The sequence below is a fragment of the Malus sylvestris genome, chromosome 2 (assembly GCF_916048215.2).
Source record: "Malus sylvestris chromosome 2, drMalSylv7.2, whole genome shotgun sequence".
Taxonomy (NCBI): domain Eukaryota; kingdom Viridiplantae; phylum Streptophyta; class Magnoliopsida; order Rosales; family Rosaceae; genus Malus; species Malus sylvestris.
The window spans coordinates 2,530,001-2,545,063 of NC_062261.1; the positions used below are offsets into that span (position 1 = coordinate 2,530,001).

The window sequence follows — 15,063 nt, forward strand, 5'->3', positions numbered from 1 at the left end:
GAGTCTGATTTGCCAATCTCATGGGAATTGAAGATTACCCCTCCAGACCTTTGCAGGCCGCTCTGAAGATACAGTTTGAGGAAGGTGAGAAGACTGTTTCAAGTCAATATCTCGGCAACCAATTACTGTGACAATCACAATCTCAAAACGCTCATCTCAGAAATGTAGCATGTAACTCAACTGAGCGGAAAAGAAATCACTTAAAAGAGGGAAAATCCAGCCAAAAATCCTAAGGTAACTAAATCAGTTGTAAGTCTTCCTTGTCTCAAAATCGTTTTAGAAAATTTCTGCTTTTTTTTTCTTCACCTTACAAATATAACTTTACGAAGCTAAACGTAGTAACGTTCTTTATGCAGACCAAAAATGTCGTGAGTGAAGAAAGTGAGAAGAGAATTATTACGGACTATTAAAGTGACGCTTCCCCAATCAAAGCTGGTCTTGCAGACGAAAACCCTAAGGAAGAAGAAACAGATGCCTTTGCATCTCAGAGTGAGTGGAGGTATCGCCTTATTGAATGTAATGTCCAGTGTTGAATATTAAGTATGGCTGCACTCATAAAATGAAAACGTGCATTTGACAAGAAAACGTTGGTGCATTTGTATTTGTGCGAATTTGAGTGCTATTTCTCGAATCATCGGATGCATCTTATATCGGTTCTTGTAATATTGAAATGTTTCTGAATACAATATATCTTCAAAATTCAAAACAACTACGTTTTGGAAAAACCATAGGAATCTTCATGCGCACAATAAGAAGGCAATTAGAACTTAAGGGAGAGAGGGGGAGGGGGGAGAGAGATACCTGTATGATGTTCTTGCCAAAATCAGCTATGAGATTGGTCAACCTTCTCACATCAATCCATGTCATGGGGTTTAAATTTAATAACTTATCCAAGCCTGGAGCCTCAGTGAGTCCGGGAGAATCACATGCTGAACTTTCATATCTGGTGGTATATCAGGGATTGTACGAAGGTTAAAGCATTTATCTAACTGCAGAGTTTCAAGCTTTGAAAGACCACTGAGACTGGGTAGAGTATAAAAATCATTCCCTGAAAGATCCAAAACTTGTAAAGAAATTAGACTCCCAAGATCCTTAGGGATTTCATCATCAGCTAATCGGCAACGCGAGAGATGTAATTCCCTTAAAGAGTTTAAGCCGTGTAACGAATGTGGCAAATGAATACTTTCCACATCTGATAGGGATAAACGAGTGAGATTCTTCAATCTTACTATGGAAGGTGGTACTTCTCTTATATTTGTTTGCTCTGCTTCAAGTGTTCTCAGTGATATCATCTCCCCTATATCCTCATGCACTTCTCTGAATTTCGAACACCTATTAAGAAGAAGATTCTCAACAGATTTTGACTTATAGAAATCCCTTGGAAGAGAACAAAGATTGTCACACCTTCTAAGGTTCACCAAAGAAAGTCTTTTAAGATGACCAATGGAGGGGTGAATCTCGAACAAACTCCAACAGCCTTCCAATATCAAATCTTCAAGATTTGGGGCTTGTGAAAAGTCCGGTGATTTCTGTAAGGAAAGGGAATAGCTGAGATCAAGGGTTTTCAAGTTTTGTAGGGACTGTTGCAGAAAATCAAAAGAAAATTGAAATTAATATCCGAAATGAAGATGCTATAAAGAAAAGAGAAGAAATCCAAAAAACAAATAGAAACAAAACATCATCAGGTGTAATTCATTGTACCTTGGAACCCTCCCAAACTTGTACCAGATTGCTCCACTGCATCTCTAAAACAACTAGTTTATCTTGATTAAAAAAGTCATCTGGTATGGACTTTAAAGGGCAGTCTTCCCAACGCAACCGTATTAACTCTTTGGGAAGATGTTTGTATTCTCCCTTGAGCTCTATGCTGATGCGGTCAAGGGATAAACGAGTGAGATTCTTCAATCTTACTATGGAAGGTGGTACTTCTCTTATGTCTGTTTGCTTTGCTTCAAGTGTTCTCAGTGATATCATCTCCCCTATATCCTCATGCAGTTCTCTTAATTGTTGACAGTAATTAAGAAGAAGAGTCTCAACAGATTTCAATTTATAGAAATCCCTTGGAAGAGAAATAAGCTTATGACAGTGTCTAAGGTTCACCAAAGAAAGTCTTTTAAGATGACCAATGGAAGGTGGTACTTCTCTTATGGCTGTTCGCTCAGCTTCAAGTGTTCTCAGTGATATCATCTCCCCTATATCCTCATGCAGTTCTATGAATTTTGAACACATATTAAGAAGAAGAGTCTCAACAGATTTCAATTTATAGAAATCCCTTGGAAGAGAAATAAGCTTATGACAGTCTCTAAGGTTCACCAAAGAAAGTCTTTTAAGATGACCAATGGAGGGGTGAATCTCGGTCAAACTCTCACACCCTTCCAATATCAACTCTTCAAGATTTGGGACTTGTGAAAAGTCCGGTGATTTCTGTAAGGAACGGGAATAGCTAAGATCAAGGGTTTTCAAGTTATGAAGCGACTGTTGCAGAAAATCAAAAGAAAATTGAAATTAATATCCGAAATGAAGATGTTATTAAAAAAAAAGAGAAGAAATCCAAAAAACAAATAGAAACACAACATCATCAGGTGTAATTTATTGTACCTTGGAACCCTCCCAAACTTGTACCAGTTCGCTCCACTGCATCTCTAAAACAACTAGTTTATCTTGATTAAAAAAGTCATCTGGTATGGACTTTAAGGGGCATAGGTCCCAACGCAACCGTATTAACTCTTTGGGAAGATGTTTGTATTCTCCTTTGAGCTCTACGCTGATGCGGTCAAGGGATAAACGAGTGAGATTCTTCAATCTTACTATGGAAGGTGGTACTTCTCTTATGTCTGTTTGCTTTGCTTCTAGTGTTCTCAGTGATATCATCTCCCCTATATCCTCATGCAATTCTCTGAATTTTCGACAGTAATTAAGAAGAAGAGTCTCAATAGATTTCAATTTATAGAAATCCCTTGGAAGAGAAATAAGCTTATAATGACATCCTGAAAGGTTCACCAAAGAAAGTCTTTTAAGATGACCAATGGAGGGGTGAATCTCCGTCAAACTCTCACACCCTTCCAATATCAACTCTTCAAGATTTGGGACTTGTGAAAAGTCCGGTGATTTCTGTAAGGAACGAGAATAGCTGAGATCAAGGGTTTTCAAGTTATGTAAAGACTGTTGCAGAAAATCAAAAGAAAATTGAAATTAATATCTGAAATGAAGATGTTATAAAAAAAGAGAAGAAATCCAAAAAACAAATAGAAACACAACATCATCAGGTGTAATTCATTGTACCTTGGAACCCTCCCAAACTTGTACCAGTTTGCTCCACTGCATCTCTAAAACAACTAGTCTTGGTTGATTAAAAAAGTCATCTCGTATGGACTTTAAAGGGCATAGTTTCCAGCGAAACCATATTAACTCTTTGGGAAGATGTTTGTATTCTCCATTGAGCCGTACATTTTTTAGATGAAGCAGTCTCAGTTTCTTCATATTGGCAAATGCTTCTGTACTGAAACTAGCATTGTCATAACCATAAGGCAAATGTAGAGCAAGTCCTTCAACTTCTTCAGTTCCCTGTTAACAAAGGGTTATACTGCGTAAGAAAGGGATTGCATATGTTTACATGTATTATTATTTATTAGGCAAAATCACGTACATATATGCAAGTACTATATGATACACATATGCGGGTTACATATATGATTTTCTTGTATGATGCATTAATCCAAAATTAAATTGGGAATGTACTTACAGATTGATATGTCAATACATTGGTGACATCTTCACGACTCCACAACCTACTCCATTTTCCAGGGTCACCAGGAGATTTATCAGAAATGATTATTCTAGCCATTTCTCGAAGCAAATCATGCATATTCAACTTGTTGCCTTCAACAGTTACAAGGCATCGTTCACAGAGGACGTTGATTCCTACTGTTGCAGAAAATCCACACACATCTAACAATTTTGCAACACGGTCCTCATCCTCTCCAATAAAGAAACAAGATATGTTAAGAAATGTAGCCTTCTCCGTATCATCTAGCCCGTCAAAGCTCATTCTTAGTGGTTTTATTATTTTTCCATCAGGAGTTCTTTCCAATTTCTCCAATTGACTATTCCACACTTTTTGGGGTCTTTCACACAAAAAAGAACCTAAAACTTCAAGGGCTAGTGGCAAACCTCCACAATAAGAAACAACCTTTTTTGAGACTTCAAGATATTCTTCATTAGGGTAACTATTTCCAAATGCATGCCAACTAAACAGTTCTAGAGCTTCTCCTTTAGTCAATATTTGAGCCTGATATACTTTGTCCACTTTTATTAGTAGATGTTTATCTCGTGTCGTTATGATAATTCTACTTCCTGGACCAAACCACTTGCGATTTCCAGCTATTGCATTGAGTTGTTCCACTCCATCTATGTTGTCCATGATGACAAGTACCTTTCTATGTGAAAATTGCTCTTCTATCCGACATATACCTTCATCAACAGTGCTTATTGTAATCTCTTGATCCATGATGTCAAAACTAAGTTTTTTTTGCAAATGAACCAGGCCATGTTTACTTGTAGTGTCGCTAACGTCGGCAAGGAAACTTTTGAATTCAAACTCATGATGAATTTGGTTATAAATGGCTTTGGCAACTGTTGTTTTACCCAATCCACCCATCCCCCAAATTCCAACCATGAGAATCTTATTTCCTTCACCACTTGAAAGATAAGTGATAATTTCTTGAACACGAGAATTGATTCCAACTGGGAACTTGGCCACATGTAATTTTTTTGTTCTGGGGAGCCATTTCCAAAGATTCTCATAAATAATTTTCTTAATAAGCTTTGTTTCATGCCTGAAAACACAATTCGTAAGAAAATATAAATGGCAGTGCAGACTTGCAGTGACTTACTATTTGCAAGAATTAACTAATTAGAAGAAACACATCAACAGGTGACCTCTTATTACATAAGTTGTCACGTAGACAAATAAGTGACCTTATTATTACAAATTATTTACAACTTATACCAGTAACACCTATTATCAAATTTGTTCTTACGCCATTAGATAACCTACACAATCTAGACAATAAAAGCTAATTATTTTCTTTGTGTGTTTTAAATATTGTATTGCGTGTTCAATAACCATAATCTATGCATTTTGAACTTCTCGTAATCTGCAAGACTGTAATTGTACAATTTGTTTTTTGAGTAATTTACCTATATATTGCATATTCACCTAGCATCAAAACGGGCCTACAGAGTATTATCATGTACAACAATTTACCTAGCATCAATAGGTAAATTATTATCATACAATTTTGAAAATCTAGTTTGAAAATTTCGCCTACTAATGCCCATGCACGTTAAATTAACATGAAACTTTAATTCTTATGAAATTTAAAACAATCATTAATTAGCAAAATTTACAAACAAACATAACTAAATGTATCATCACATAATAAGGGGCTTTAGGACTACAAAATTATGTAATCTAAGTCATAAAGCAAATTTAATTAATTTTTCTAGTTAAAGCCCAGTCAACGACCAAGGTCTGCCGTCCCTAGTTGCATCTTTACCAATTTTTTTTACATTAATCATTTCACTTAATTTTAAAGTTAACATTGTTAACTACTAGTCGTCTCTTAGTATTATAGTCTAGTGATATTATTCTTCACTTGTAAGTAACAGATCTTAAGTTCGATTCTCGCCAAAGGAGAATTTGAACCACATTATTGTTAGCTCATTGTGAGGCTAAGTCTACCTCATCTTTTTATTGTAGATAATATCGTTTGTTCAAAATAAATATAAAAAAAACTACTAGTCATATGCCCACACGTTATACATGTGTAATTAAATTTGTCCATTAATGGTTATAAAAATATTTTAGTCACTTTTTAAAAAATAAAACTTTGTTATTAAATTCATGTATTACTTTTTATAAAAAATATTTGTCACATTTTTTTCTTCTGAACAAATGATATTATCTATATTAAAGGGGATTGAGTGAGTTTAGCCTTACAATCGATTAGCAATAAAAAAAAATTATAAAAAAAAAGGAAATAAATTTGGGCTGCAACTTGGAAGAAGGGGAAGGGGTTGAAGTAGGAGACGAGAGCTTAAAGAAAACCTACTTAATTTTGTTAGATCATATGTTAGATTAGCCACCGACGAGATTCAAATCCACGACGTCATGCAAGAGCTCAACTTCTTTTTACCATTGTTGTAAAGGACCACTTGCATCTAATTTTTAACTTTTAAATAGGGTGTGTCATGTTTACCAGGTTGTGAAGTTTGTGTAAAAAAATAACAAAATTTGTATTGTATGTAATTACTAAATTGCTCATATATTCTGTTTTTGTACAATTTTAATGAGAAGATTAGAATAATAATTTTAAGAAGTTTTGGTTGACAAATAAGATTTTATTAATAGATTAATACGTATTTAAAATATACATACACATAAAAAGAAACCAAAGCATTAAATTGTTTGACCTTGATTTAATACCTTGTTCCTAACCATGCCCAAATTAATAAACCCTCTCTCAACCATCTCTCTCTGCGATTTTCTCACCGAGAGACCCCAAACCCTAACCCCCTTCCGTTTTTCATCTCCCTTTCAACCAAAAAAAATATTAATACACAGCACAAGTAGTCCCGAGCGATAATCACTCCCAAATCGCCGTTACATCAGGTCTTGATCGACGGAATCGATGCCGAGCAGATATGGCAACAAATCGACCTTCAATCGCAGCCGCTCATCTCGACCCTTCGCCGCGATTTGAAGCCGGAAATCATGGGCTTTGACGACGACGGTGAAGGGAGTGAGTGTGAGGAGAGAGATAGAAAGGATGAAGAGGAGACAGAGGAAAATGAACGTGTGAAAGTGAAAGTGTAGGGGAAGGTAATAATGTGATAGAGGATGGGTTGTCGGGTGTTCGTGTTTATTTACTTCAATTCCTATAATAATTAACAGTGTTAATTCTAGAGTTAAGTGGAGGGGAAGAGACACAAATACGACGTGCAGTCTGGAAAAATATATATGATGGGTTAAAGGCAAAGAAAAAGGAGTTCTATAAATTTTTCAGTTAAATAATTAAAGTTGAATAAAAGAAATAGTTACCCGTTCTCAGTGTTTTTAAGATCGTAACCAGACAAGTTTGCAGCTTCAGTAAGAGCCTCTCTCCATTGCTTTACCCTTTCTCTCTTAGCTTCCCCTTTTTTGCCATCTTCTTCTTTACAGATGTTCTCTTCGTGCTTCTGAAACATTGGGGCTAGACTACCTTCCTGCTTCCTGATGTCTGAAGCTTCAACATCATAGAATATTGGCAAAACATGTTGCTCCAGTTTGGATCTGCACTCCATGATCTTCACCAGCTCGTTGAGACACCAACTCGAATCCGCGTACCTCTTTGAGAATACAATGATAGAGATCCTCGACTCTTCGATGGCCCGCAACAGTTCGGGTTTTATTTCTTCCCCTCTTTTCAAATCGTCCTCATCAATAAAGGTCTTGTAGCCCTTTTCTTCCAATGCTGTGCGGAGATGGCCCGTGAAGCCCTTGCGTGTGTCTTCGCCTCTAAAGCTCAAGAACACGTCGTACTTCCAGAGTTTTGAGGAGGATGATGAAGAGGAGGCACCTTGGGCAGCCATGGCTATATCCACTGTATAGCACTGCAGTGGTTCAGATTACGACTGAAAAATAAGGCGGTGGTTGTGTTTGTGTTGCCAAACCGATGATACTCAAACACCTAAACCCCAAGTCAAGATCCTTCAATCTACAAAAACAGAAGTTTATAATATAATAATGTTTAGGTATTGACTTGAGAAACAACACACTTGCCGGGCGGAAGGTGCAGGGTAAACGAGAGGAAGAGAGGAAAAGAGGAAATGAAAAAGACAGACCATCTAAAAGATTATTGGAAACTCTGAAAGATGCTTTATTGACATTAAAAAGAATGCTCATATTTGTTTTTCAAGAATATGAGGGTAGAAACAATTAAGATCTACCTCATTATATTTCCTCTTACATTAATTCCCAACCAATGTTAGTCACATTCTCATTTAAATTTTTTCGCTATATGGTTTATTATGTTTTTTATTTTGCAATGTCGTAATTTAATTTTTTTTGTTTTTGATATTACTCTTTAAATATTAATTATGCTAAAGTTCAACCAAATTTAATAATCTAACTATTATATAATGAAGAGAAATGCTAAAAAAACTCTTCAAAATTACTCTCTACGAATTCTCTATCATCTCATGTTTTTGGCACAATTTTTATGTCAACATTATCAAAATATTGTGCTAAAAATATGAAATGATTGAAAGTTAAAAAAAAATCTTATTTTTTAACGAATTTTCTTAGCATATAATAAATAGATAAATCATGTTATTCCTGTAAAATCTGAATTTAATAAACGTTAATCAATTATTAAACTAATTCTTACTGAAATTATAGCACCTTCGGTCCAGGCCTAGGAAGACAAAAGTGTACCGACACATAATAGGACAGTTTTGAAAAAGAAGAAAACAACAAAGTGAAAAAGCCGCTTTTTGAAGTTAAAAACAAAGTGGAAAAGCAAAAGCAGGAGCTGCTTTTTGAAAAGACGAAAAAAAAAAAAAAGTGGAAAAGCAAAGCAGGCGCTGCTTTTGAAAAAAAAAAAACAAAGTGGAAAAGCAGGAGCAGCTTTTACAAAACCACGGCACTGGGCGACTAAGATTGAAAGTAGAATAGTAGAAACTTAACGGTTGTTATTTATGAGAAATTATTAATATTTTAAAAATTATTTGAAAGTGATTTTAAAATAATTATAAGTGATTGATCATATTTAACATTGAAAGTTGAACGGTGGAACCCGATGATCTTCTGGCACGTTTACATAAGGGGAGTGGGACAAGAATGAAATGTATGTGGGACCCATCTAATATGGGAATCAGACTCCCAATTTACCCGGAACCATTCCCCCGAACAATAGGTGGGATTGAATTCGTGGTGAAAGTCTCTATCTGGAATCCCATTTTTCTACCCAAAATACCCTTATCTCGTCTTCCACCTCTTTCTTTGCTTCTCTGTATCTTTGCGGGCAATGACCAATATCAAGGGAGAAGAAAATTCAGGAGGAGAAAAATCAGAAGGGAAGAAGAAGAAGATGGAGAAGCTGAAAAGAATTGGGGAATGGGATGGGGTGTAGTGTGGCCTTCACGAGAAAGAAAAAACAATTGGCGGATGTAGAAGAAGAATCAGAATAAAACAAGAAGAAGAATCAGAAGGGAGCAAGAAGAAGAAGGGATGATCAGAAGAAGGGGATGCTGAAAAGATTTGGGGACGGGGTGTAGTTTGGGCTCCAGGTGAACGAAAAATAATTGAGGGATGGGGAAGCAGAGCAAGGAGGGATCTCAGTTGGGTTTTTTAATATTGACTACATAAATATCTTTTTGACATTTCAAAAAAAAAAATGATAAACCGTACAAATTCTTTTTAAAGCTTTTTCACAAAGTTTTTTTTTTTTAAATTTATCAAAAATATAAAAACTATATACTTGGAATATGGGCAATTTAGTATTTACATTACTTGGGACAAAGACATTTTAGTAATCATATTAGTTTATATTCCGATTTTGCTGAATTAGTAAACAGTTTTATGAAATTCTATTCCGATTCTAGACAATTTTAGTAAACAACTTCAACAGGAATCCGATTATGATTTTGCCTTATTTTATTTCATCCTCAATCCAATTCCTCTTAATTTGATCACAGATTAGTAAATGTGCCCAAAATTTAGAAATATTGAAGGTAGATAAAGTAGGGTTTGAGTGATATAGTTTTGGCACATGACGGGTAGGCAAGGAAAAGGTGGATGGAGGAATGCCAGAGCACTCAGATATATACAAGAACGCCTACGTGTCCTCCACTTACATCCCAATCCAATATTCCACCTTTTGCTTTCCCCTTGCCTTTGCTAGTAAGTGGCTACTTTATTTCTTCTTAATTTTCTTATTAATTGGGGTTTAATCCTTCCAGAATAACTTATTAATTAGCACCACTTGCTTATAATACTCTTAATGTGCCCACTTTTAAGAGAAGTTTTTTTAGTGCGTTAAAAACACAATCTAGTACATTACGTATCAAATAAGTGGTTGAAATTGTTGTTTCAAGTGTCAAACCAATTGTATTATAACACTTGTATAATAACACATGACGTTTTGTGCCGTGCTTCGAACACGTTGAAAAACTCTCCAATGCTGGTTCACACAGTTTGCAAAAAGAAAGTAAAAATGTTAGAGAAACCATCTTTTTATATCACTAGCAAAATAGCCCGCGCGATGCTGTGGGTTTTAAAACTATTTGACATAACAAAAACAGTTGGTGCAAAGTTGTAATGAATAGTTTGTAACGAACAGTTTCTTGACATGTTCATGCTTTGGTAAATAATATTCAGCAGCATATGTACAAACCAAACTAAATTTATTAATTAAAAAAATTATTTGCTTCCTCTGCCCAACCCAAATTAATTCAAACAAAATTTACAGAACACAAATTAAGAGATCAAACCAAATCTACACAATTCAAATAAGAGATCAAACCAAGCTAATCTTTTCCTTTTGGAAAAAGCAGCAGACTCTTAGTAGAAAAGTGAGGTAATTTGTAGTGTAATCTGACCTCTGTAATTCAGGTTGGCCTTAATTGATCAAACCGCACTTTTTGAAATTCTGAAATATCTATCAAATGAAATCACACAAAATGAAATTTGAAAAACAAAAATACAAACCCTACTAATTCAAATAAGAAAAACGCACAGTTCACAGATAAAGAGCATGGTTCAAGTTAGTGATCAAACTTTGGAGTTCAGTTCGGATCATATCCGGTCAGGGCTGGTTGGTTCGTTGATTTTATGTGTGAAATCGATTTCGGTTTGGGATTTTGCATGATCAATCAGAATCAGTGGGGTGAGAGACTTTTATGCCTTGTAATATATGGACTAGTTCATCTCTCTTCTTATTTCTATGTCAAGTGTTTGTTTTTAGCATGCATAATTGAAATATTCTTCTCATGTCTTCTTTCTTTCTTGTCATCACACAACCACATATTGTTCTCAGAGCATTCATCAAATCTACTTCTCATCTCTTTTTTTTTTTCCATCACACAACAGATAATTAACTAGCATGCAACACATTAAACAAAACTGAAAAAGAAGAGAGAAAACAGAAACGAAATACATAAACTTAGAGTCTAACTTACAATATCTCAGCATTGATAATCTCTAAAACATGGAATCAAATCTTCTTCTTTTCTTTTTTCCATCACACAATAGATAATTAACTGTCATGCAACACATTAAACAAAACTAAAAAAGGAAGAGATAAAATGAAATACATCAACTTAGAGTCTAACTTACAAATATTTCAACATTATAATCTCTAAAACATGGAATTCCTTCTAAATCTTGTTAACTAGTGAATTTTCATGCACTATACTGATGAAAGGGCCAACAATTGATGTAATTCCAGCATCCACAGTCTCTGCACAATATCCTTCCATGTGATTGCCGATTAAGTTCATTATGAACCTTACCCTCATACATGCTGGAGCATAATTTTCTAATGGTGGTTGAATCTTGTGCAAGCTCATCACACTGACTGAATTCTCGAGGTAGGGTCATGACTTCAAGTAATCTGTCTGCACATATACTTTGAAGCCATGGAAGAACGGTGCTTAATTTTTTATTAGGTTGACTCAAAGTTTTGCTTAGATGCATATAGGCCTCTCTAGGCATGTCTTGCAGCTCGTAACCTTTTGCCAGCGTAAAGGCGTACCTTAATCTTGATGAGGCCTCATGAGGAAGGTGATTTTTCAAGCTTTTCAAACAACATATCTTCTGATATATTCACCTTAAAGTCAAACAAGTCTAGAAATTTTCCTTTGTGTTTATTTTTCTTCCCATCTACCCTGGCAAACACCTCCTACATAAATCTTTTCATACTTTGAATTGAAGAATTATCGTCTCCACTGTGTCTCCTGAGTTTATTAACTTTAGCATGTTACTTGACACCCATATAGCTGAAGATCATCGAATTTGGTGCAAAATTATTTCTTTCGGAAGTTAACCCATGAGACAATAATCCCAATACAATAAACATCAAACAAAATGTATGAAAACTACCCCAACCTACATGCTCCACTCAGAAAGCTTCAATATACAAGCTTCAACAAAAGAAAATTCAAAGAACTTAGCGAAGAAGGCTTTGGTGTATTTAACACAATACGTTGAAATGAAGGAAAGCTTATTTATTGATATCCCCGATAAGCTACAAATATGTACATATACATGAGTCAAAATAAACACACAAGAGGGAGCCTTCACAAAGGTTGCTTAGGAGAAGTCTCAGCAGTCGGTAGAGCCCCAGAAAGATAAGGCACCGGAGGGGGATCATTTGGAGCCTCAGTACTGGACAGAACCCTAGAAGGAGGAGGCATCAGAGGTTGATCATTTGGAGCTTCATTACGCGGTACAGCCCCAGAAGACGAAGGCAATAAATGCCTTTGGAACAAACCCACAAATCTCTGATGATCAAGTAAAACCTGACCATCAGTTTCCTTCATCTGGTCAAGCTTCCTCTTCATGTTTGTAGCATAGTCATGTGCGAGCCGGTGCAACTGTTTATTCTCATGCTTGAGCCCTCTAATCTCCTGTTTGAGACTCATCACTTCAGCCGCCAATGATTCAACTTGGCGGGTTCGAGCAAATAGGCGTTGTGCCATATTAGACACAGAACCTGCACACTGAACACTGAGAGCCAGCGAATCCTTAACAGCTAACTCATCAGACCGTTTGGAAAGTAGTCTGTTATCTTTGGGAGTGAGAAGGTTCCTGGCCACCACCGCAGCGGTCATATCATTCTTCATCACGGAATCCCCAACGGTAAGAGGACCAGTTGGGGAGACGAAGGATGGGCGCCATATGTTGTCTGGAGAAGGCGGGGCTGCCTCTTCAACAAGGTTCAAGTCAAAACGACGGTCGGAGGGGCCAGACATTTTCAAAGGTGTTGAAGAGAGAAGAGGTCGGACAAATCAAGATCTTAGAAGTGCAAGAATCAAGCTTCTACTGGTGGAGATTCAAGTGTGCTTTGGAACTTAATGCCAGCCCCTATAAAAATCTGCACTCGACGGAGCTTCAGAAATCAAAGAGGCGCCTGCTCAGAAATCGAAGAGGCGTTTGCTTTCTCAAAAGTTGGGCTGCTTAGAAATCACGAGGGTTGATCTCAGAAATCGAAGAGCCGTTTGCTTTCTCAAAAGTTGGGCTGCTCAAAGACCACGAAGGCCGATCTCAGAAATCGAAGAGGCGCTCGCTTTCTCAAAAGCTGGGCTCCCTAGAGACCACGAGGGCCGATCTCAGAAATCGAAGAGGCACCTACTTTTCCAGCCTTGTCAGCACCTGTCACACGCACACTCAGCTTTGCGGAAATTATGGGCATTCTGTCAAAGACTTCTGGGGAAGTAGAAAACACATGAATCTTACTGTTCAATCACCCACTTCCCACACGCAACAATAGCTCATGGGTACCACAGATAACTTTGCCAAAGTTCTCTGCCAAAGTTGAGCACGTGAAGCTTGCAGCTCCCACTACATCGCTCTGACCAAGAAGGGTAAAAGAATAGCAAAGAAACAGCACTAACAAAGTTTAGACCCATAAATTTTGAAGGTCTAGCTACCATATTATTACCCACAAGGGTAAAGGAACAGTACCACTGCTGGATAATTGGAAAGTCCATGTATGTCAACCTATGTGCTTCGTGGCAAGGTAGACTAGCAAACATGCCCAACCTTTACTCACATTCGAGAAAACACTCCCAATAAGATTGCTTGCTCCAAAATCGAAGAGGCACCGTCCTCCGAATCTAAAGAGCCAGACTCCCAACATGACTACTTTCTTAAAAATCGAAGAGAGGGTAAAGGAACAGTACCATTGCTGGATAATTGGAAAGTCCCTGTGTGTCAACCTCTGTGCTTCGTGGCAAGGTAGACTAGCAAACATGCCCAACCTTTACTCACATTCGAGAAAACACTCCCAACAAGATTGCTTGCTCCAAAATCGAAGAGGCACCGCCCTCCGAATCTCGAGAGCCACTCTCCCAACATGATTACTTTCTCAAAAATCGAAGAGACACTGCTCCCCGAATCTCGAGAGCCAGACCCCCAGCATGATTGTTTTCTCAAAAATCGGTGAGGCACCGTTCTCCGAATCAATCGAAGAGGCGCTCGCTTTCTCAAAAGCTGGGCTGCTCAGAGACCACGAGGGCCGATCTCAGAAATCAAAGAGGCACCTACTTTTCTAGCCTTGTCAGCACCTGTCACACGCACACTCAGCTTTGCAGAAATTATGGGCATTCTGTCGAAGACTTCTGGTGAAGTAGAAAGCACATGAATCTTACTGTTCAATCACCCACTTCCCACACGCAACAATAACTCATGGGTACCACAGATCACTTTGCCAAAGTTCTCTGCCAAAGTTGAGCACGTGAAGCTTACAGCTCCCACTACATCGCTCTGACCAAGAAAGGTAAAAGAATAGCAAAGAAACAGCACTAACAAAGTTTAGACACATAAATTTTGAAGGTCTAGCTACCGTATTATTACCCACAAGGGTAAAGGAACAGTACCACTGCTGGATAATTGGAAAGTCCCTGTGTGTCAACCTCTGTGCTTCGTGGCAAGGTAGACTAGCAAACATGCCCAACCTTTACTCACATTCGAGAAAACAGTCCCAACAAGATTGCTTGCTCCAAAATCGAAGAGGCACCGTCCTCCGAATCTCGAGAGCCAGACTCCCAACATGACTACTTTCTCAAAATCGAAGAGAGGGTAAAGGAACAGTACCATTGCTGGATAATTGGAAAGTCCCTATGTGTCAACCTTTGTGCTTCGTGGCAAGGTAGACTAGCAAACATGTCCAACCTTTACTCACATTCGAGACAACACTCCCAACAAGATTGCTTGCTCCAAAATCGAAGAGGCACCGCCCTCCGAATCTCGAGAGCCAGACTCCCAACATGATTACTTCCTCAAAAATCGAAGAGACACTG

The 15,063-nt window shown here is 37.3% G+C and overlaps 1 protein-coding gene and 1 long non-coding RNA gene across 21 annotated transcripts in view; one reads left to right on the forward strand and one right to left on the reverse strand.

Moving 5' to 3' along the window:
* LOC126593080 (uncharacterized) overlaps positions 1-2,451 on the forward strand; it is a 3,545-nt gene extending 1,094 nt beyond the window's left edge. Inside the window, exons 2-5 of the long non-coding RNA XR_007612861.1 lie at positions 1-249; positions 357-528; positions 1,893-2,094; positions 2,308-2,451. The exon at positions 1-249 is cut by the window's left edge and continues 423 nt beyond it. This is a non-coding gene — a long non-coding RNA (uncharacterized LOC126593080). The remainder of the gene's footprint in view (positions 250-356; positions 529-1,892; positions 2,095-2,307) is intronic.
* The window catches only part of LOC126592915 (disease resistance protein RUN1-like), a 20,271-nt gene extending 10,969 nt beyond the window's left edge, over positions 1-9,302 (reverse strand). For 3 of the 20 annotated variants that reach the window (XR_007612836.1, XR_007612835.1, XR_007612837.1), the window contains exons 1-6: positions 7,103-9,302; positions 3,743-4,835; positions 3,283-3,564; positions 2,599-3,162; positions 1,702-2,475; positions 802-1,580 (exon numbers count right to left, since the gene is read on the reverse strand). Coding sequence is in view for 14 of the 20 variants with exons in the window: in XM_050258722.1 (XP_050114679.1) it covers positions 879-1,580; positions 1,702-2,475; positions 2,599-3,162; positions 3,283-3,564; positions 3,743-4,835; positions 7,103-7,632 (3,945 nt within the window). In the remaining 6 variants the exon portion in view is untranslated. Of the gene's footprint in view, positions 126-622; positions 1,581-1,701; positions 2,476-2,598; positions 3,163-3,282; positions 3,565-3,742; positions 4,836-7,102 lie in introns of those variants that run through there. The other 17 variants (XR_007612831.1, XR_007612827.1, XR_007612830.1 and 14 more) reach the window with 16 other exon arrangements.
* Positions 9,303-15,063: the final 5,761 nt, after the last annotated feature.